Source organism: Mya arenaria, chromosome 4 (assembly GCF_026914265.1).
Source record: "Mya arenaria isolate MELC-2E11 chromosome 4, ASM2691426v1".
Taxonomy (NCBI): Eukaryota; Metazoa; Mollusca; class Bivalvia; order Myida; family Myidae; genus Mya; species Mya arenaria.
Window position 1 is genome coordinate 1,767,342 of NC_069125.1, and position 6,000 is coordinate 1,773,341.

The 6,000-nt window shown below is 34.5% G+C and overlaps 1 protein-coding gene across 5 annotated transcripts in view; it reads left to right on the forward strand.

The window, feature by feature from the left end:
* The window catches only part of LOC128230320 (mediator of RNA polymerase II transcription subunit 25-like), a 42,681-nt gene extending 36,681 nt beyond the window's left edge, over positions 1-6,000 (forward strand). For all 5 annotated transcript variants that reach the window (XM_052942496.1, XM_052942501.1, XM_052942499.1 and 2 more), the window contains 2 exons: positions 184-281; positions 1,081-6,000. In XM_052942496.1, coding sequence (XP_052798456.1) covers positions 184-281; positions 1,081-1,287 — 305 coding nt within the window. In that variant the 3' untranslated portion in view covers positions 1,288-6,000. The remainder of the gene's footprint in view (positions 1-183; positions 282-1,080) is intronic.

A 6,000-nucleotide genomic window follows, 5' to 3' on the forward strand; every position in this document is an offset into this window, starting at 1 on the left:
GGAGGCCTTTGCACTTTTACAAAGTACATGCACTTCTGGTCAAAAAAAAAGCAAAGGAGATTTTTTTCTAAATCATCTCATTTTAAAATATTAATGTCTGAAAGGAAAAGTCAAAGATATCAATTTTTCTCTGAAAATAAATGTTACCTACTTATTAAATAAAGTCCTTTTTTCTGTTTCTAGCTCAGCAGCAGCAATTGCAACAGCGACAACAGCTACAAATGCAGCAACAACAGCAGCAACAACAGCAGCAGCAGCTTAGACATCTCCTTATGAATCAGGTCTGATATGTTTTATGCAGGTACAATTTTTTAGAGTGTTTGTTTATTATTCTTATATTGTATACCTTCTGATTTCAGTGGACACACTTTGATTTCATTCATATCCAATACAGATCATGTTCACTGCTCTGATCATTTAATCAAAGAATCGACCACCTTAATTCTCAAGTCTGAGTTTCAGTCTAAGACATCTTTTACATTTCTATTTAAATTTTTACTACATTGAAAAATGCTTATGGAAAATAAAAACATATTTTCTTCCTCTTTAAAGGGACATGCTTTTGTTTTGGAACTAAATTCCCTTTTCCCGGTAAAGGTGCTGAAAACACTTATATTATAACAATTTTTTGATTGATACCAAAAATGCAGAAAAAATATACTATTAAACAATATTCTGGTTTACTGGAGTGCTTACCCTTGCTGGTACTGTCAAGGGAAAATTAGAACATGAACAATAGAATATCATGCCTTCAAGGACTCCTACACACTACAAGGACAAATTTTGAGGCGTGGGAGGGGTAAATAAAACTAAAGCTATCACTGAAGGTGATTAATACCCCTTTTGTTGAATCCCATTACTAAAGCTATTCAAAATGGTGGACTTCAAAGGCAATATTTGTTGAAGAGTTCCAGATGTCCGAATCTTAGTTTTGACACTTTTCTGATTTGCCACACTTTATTTCGTAATACAAGAAAAAAGTTCATTTTACAAAAACATGAGCAAGTCCTTTTAAAGTATATGGTGAAGTTTATTTGCAGACAGTCCTTTTTAAACACTGCTTAATTTTGTTCTTTTCAGCAACGACAGCAGCAACAACAACAGATGATGATGCAGGGTCAGGGTGGTGCTGGCAATATGATGGGTGGGGCGTCACAAGGGATGCCGAGCCAGGGGATGGGAGGGGCCACACAAGGGATGCCCATGTCCCAGGGCATGGCTGGGGGGCCCCAGATGGGAGCACAACAACAAAACTTTAATCCCGATGATTTTGACCTGACCATGTGAAACGGAACAAAGAAAGGAAACAGATTAAGTGCTGACTCGACCCAACCTGCAATAGTTTTGAATAAACAAGATGTAAAATAAGTCAATTCGGACCCAATGGTTGAATATTTTGAAAACCTGGGCTCAATTTGTTTTTATTTTGAGTTGTAAATAAGTCATAAAGGGGGGAAAACATATGGTTCCAATGTGGAAAAACTGGGCCCAGCAATTATTTGATGAACTGAAGTGTTTATGAAGAGTGTTTAAATCAATGTTTAAATGCTGGTGCAGTATTTTTGAAGGATTTGATCTCTTGTGCAACAGTTTGTATGATAACATGAAAAATTGTACCGACACCCAAGTTGTAGCGTTACAAAGTCAAACCTTATTTTGTTGAGAAGTCATCCCATGAATGTGCTACTTAGTGAAACATTACTGAAGCTACAAGTATACTAATGTGCTATGGATTACCAGGTTTAGAAAGTCCAAAAATGTGACTAATTGCCTCTGATTTGGTTGTATTGTAGCATGCAATAGCATCTTATCACTATGTACATGGGTGACATCTCTACATCTAGCTTGACTTCACTGTGGTACAACTTGGTGTTAGTACCATATATGTGTGAAATCTGCTTAATGGGACTAACAACGTACATGAGGCCGAGAGGGAGAACTAATAAAATAATCAAATGTTTGTGATTGGATGACAGTCCTCTTAGCTCTCAAGTATTTATAAACAAGTATTGTGATTGTGCAATGTTTGCAACATTTCATGACTGACTGAAGGTTACAATGTCATTAACAATAGTATAATAGTAGTAAGAGAAATATCCCAGAGATTGTTTTTCTTCTACATCTAAAATAAATGGTGTATACACAAGTTTCACTGTTAGATGCACAATTTCTATGTTCATAACTGAGGCACACTTCTAAAAGCCCTGATTAAATCTTTTTATAAATTAACTTGTTTGGAAGCCTTATCTGTGTCCATTGATTTATAAAACTATATATGGATACAGTTGAAACATGTTGGCTCGATATCGCTTGGCACGAACAGGATGTAAAGGACCAATTTTATTGTAGTTGTAAGCATTCCCACCCGGCTCGATATTCGCGAGGCTCAAAGTATTTTGGCTGGTCCTTGGGATATTGAGCCAACAGGTTTTCGACTGTAAATCAACTATGACATATTTGTTTTTGTTACGGTTGAAATACAGCTTATTCATAAGACTGCAACTTTTTTGTCACCAAACAGGGATATTTCTCTTAAAGCATACGAGACTCGCATTTATTAGTTGATGTAAGTTTACATCTTAATCATTTGTAGTAGATCTGACCATGTTACGGTGCTTTGAACTTGCATGTGTTGTTTTGGCTTTAATGAAGCCAGCCATTCAGATATGACAAACTGTTGTTATAGTCTGCATGCCATCTTTCTGCCATTGTTAGATAAACTCTATATTAACCAGAATGATTTCATTACATGAATACCTGGTTGTATTTTATACAAAAAACAACATTTTTAAATAACTCTTTATCAGATTTGTTCCAATTTATAAGGTCTTTATCACAAAGTATTTGAAGGCGTGATTATTTTGTGTATAAACAAATTACACAGCTTTATGATAGGTCTGTTGTTAAAGAACTTTTTTGTTAAAATTATTAATGTCTGTAGTTAAACTGTAACATTGAACTTGAATTTCTATTTCATATTTTGTGCCTCAAGTGCTTGGTGATTGTTTACTGCCGTGCAGTTCATATTCATATAATACTTACTTCACCCGCTACCTGAGGTAATTGAAGTTATACACAAGCATGTGTTGTTTAATTTCAAGCAGGAAGGTTGTGGGTGAAGTAACTGCCTTGTACCATGTTCTCAAGAATGACATTTGATAACTAGTTTGCCTATAAGTGAATAGTATTTAATTTATCCGTGTTCTATTTATAGCATGGTTCAGTTCCACCCAATTTTTTACAGTTGCATTATGGGAGTAAATGTATTTACTTAAACAAAGAAAAACACTCTCAACTTGGAACTGATGTTATTGCATGAAATGTATGTTGTTTACAGAATATGTTTGTTAATTAAAGGGAATCAATTCTTAAATTTTCAAAGATTTTCATATTAATATATTTTGTCATACAAATATCTTTTTGAAAGGAGTTGTTGTTTAGGCATAAAATGGCTGCATGGTTAAGTGTCTATTTGAATTGATACATTTATAAGCATTGAGCATGGATATTTGTATTTGATGAACAAATGAGATTGCAATGTCATCAAGCTATTGGTTATTATGTTAATGTTTTGATGCCTGGTGACCCCATATACAGTACACTCAACGAGTTAGACCCACTTTCCTCGCTCACTCCGAGGGATAAAGTCAATGATCGCGGGTTTCCTCAGAGGGTAAAACTGTTGCCCTCGCTAAAATCCCCCCGAGTTCCTCCGAGTGGCTGGCTTACCGCCGAGTTTAATATGAACGATAGCGTTGAGAATCGTCCGATTTTATGATCCCGTGGCGGAACTCTGAGTCTTATCAGATAAGCGAGAAATCATTCTTGTTTAGAAGTTATTTATTTTTATGCTTATGCACATTGTTAAGCGTAAAAGATACTTACATGTACCAACGTTTAATTTTTATTTATGTCCGTAAACGCCAATTGAATATTGTCTTGAATTATAAACATTGAATCATTAAAGTATATCCACTAAGTTATTGCATCATAAAGCAGCCGACTATTTACACGTTTCTGAACCATGACCTCTGACGTCAAGCACGTGATCAATACCATGTAGAATATACTATTTATTATTGGTGGTTAAAATTAGCTATGACGTTTCATGGAATTTTCCACAGAAAACGAGGCAAGAAGGCCTCCAAAACCATGCGCTCTGAACTTTAAACGCATGTTTGACCTCCTGATTTTCCGAAAATGTGTCACCTAGAATTTCTCGGAAGAATTGTGTTTATCAGTCTTTAGCAAAAACACGTTTATAAGATGCATGTGCAACTAGTGAAATACGACTGCATTCTTGTGGTAAGCTAACTTCATGCAAAACGGGCAGAGGAATAAGAATAATAGCAATTTACTGAAGCCGTCGTAATCTGTTGAAAATTTTAATAAATTTAATATAACTTTAGCGTAGATTTTTATCTAGTGTCTGGAGAGTTTGGCAGAGTTAACCCCTCCGAGGAACGCCGAGTTCGTTATTCTTCGGTCGACTTATCACCCTCCGAGGGCCTTAAATTCAACTTCCGAGCAACGCGGACAGTCGATAAAATCATTGTGTTGGTCGCGGTAGCAAAAATCCGCAGAGGGAAACGGAAAGTGGGTCTAACTCGTTGAGTGTACTGTAACTGTAGTGAAATTTGAATGGGTATTGCAAACTGATGACATTAATGTTAAATAAAAGTCCGAAAATCCATCACTAAAAAGGTTATTGCAGTTTGAATTTTTTATTTTATTTCAGCTAAAATCAGGCTTGAAATTATCTTGTTTTTTCAAGCTTACAAGTCTTCAAAGGTTGTTTGTATTGTATTTTCGGTATGATTTTAACATATTGTTTCTCTTTACGTCAAACCCTTTCAAATGATATTAAAATAATATGGATTCCCCTGGCATCCCAAATTCATATAATTGTACGTGGATTACGATTCAGTGTTTAATCTTGCCAAGTTATTGCGTCTGTCATTTTCTGTCTGTGTTTTCAAAGAAAAAAGTTGAGGTATTGTGACAGCCATGGTGTTGTCTGCTTCCTTGGTCTGCGTCCTAGTGCAAAAACCTTTTAAAGTGACACTCTTACTCAAAATCAATACATACACATGTATAACAAACATACATTTTGAGTTATAAACCTTTAACTACTTACTAAATAATGCATTTATGGAAATTGTTAATTTCTGATAACAAGATTGTAACCGTGTATTTAATAGCTGAATAAGCAAAAATATTAAATGATTGGTGAATGCTAAAAGATTTACTGCAATCTACTTTCTTCTTATAAGGTAGAAATACCATGTTTTCTGCACCTTTCTACCAAATTAACCTTGGTATCCTTCATAAAAACCATTGATTTCAAGATTTTTTATCATTTTTGGTATATTAAAACAATTGTATTAAATGTGGTGTAAAGCTTATAAGGGAGTAAAAGTGCATCTTTAACATTGGCCATAATTAAGAAACCGTTCAAGATATTCTAATGAAATTTGGTATACATGACACTGGAGCCAATTCACTCATGTGAAATAAGGCCAATAACTCTGGCTTTAATCATTCTCCAGTTATGCCCCTTGGTGACTAAACAAAGCAGATGAGTGTTGACGTCTGCTCAGCAGGACGTCTGCTCAGCGGGAGTTCACTCATTATTGGCACAATATAAGGAGGAAGCTTTACAATTCTTGTTTTGTGCCAGTTGATTAATATCAAAAATGCTTTTTGTAAAAAATCATTTTTCAGCCATATGTTAAAAAGTTCATGTTTTGGAAAGCAGAAAATGTGCAATTTATTTTTATTTGAAAATGTGACTTCTTGTCTCCTAAATAAATGTATTTATTTATGACCAAAACTAGATACATAATTTATGCATAGATGATATTTTCGATGAAATATACTTTTTGTAAGCATTTTCATTATTTTGTCCACATATTTTTCATTTTTGAGATCATTTTTTTATCATGATTGTTTTTACTGTTACGTGCTTGCATGAATTTGATCAAATGAAACTAAAACATC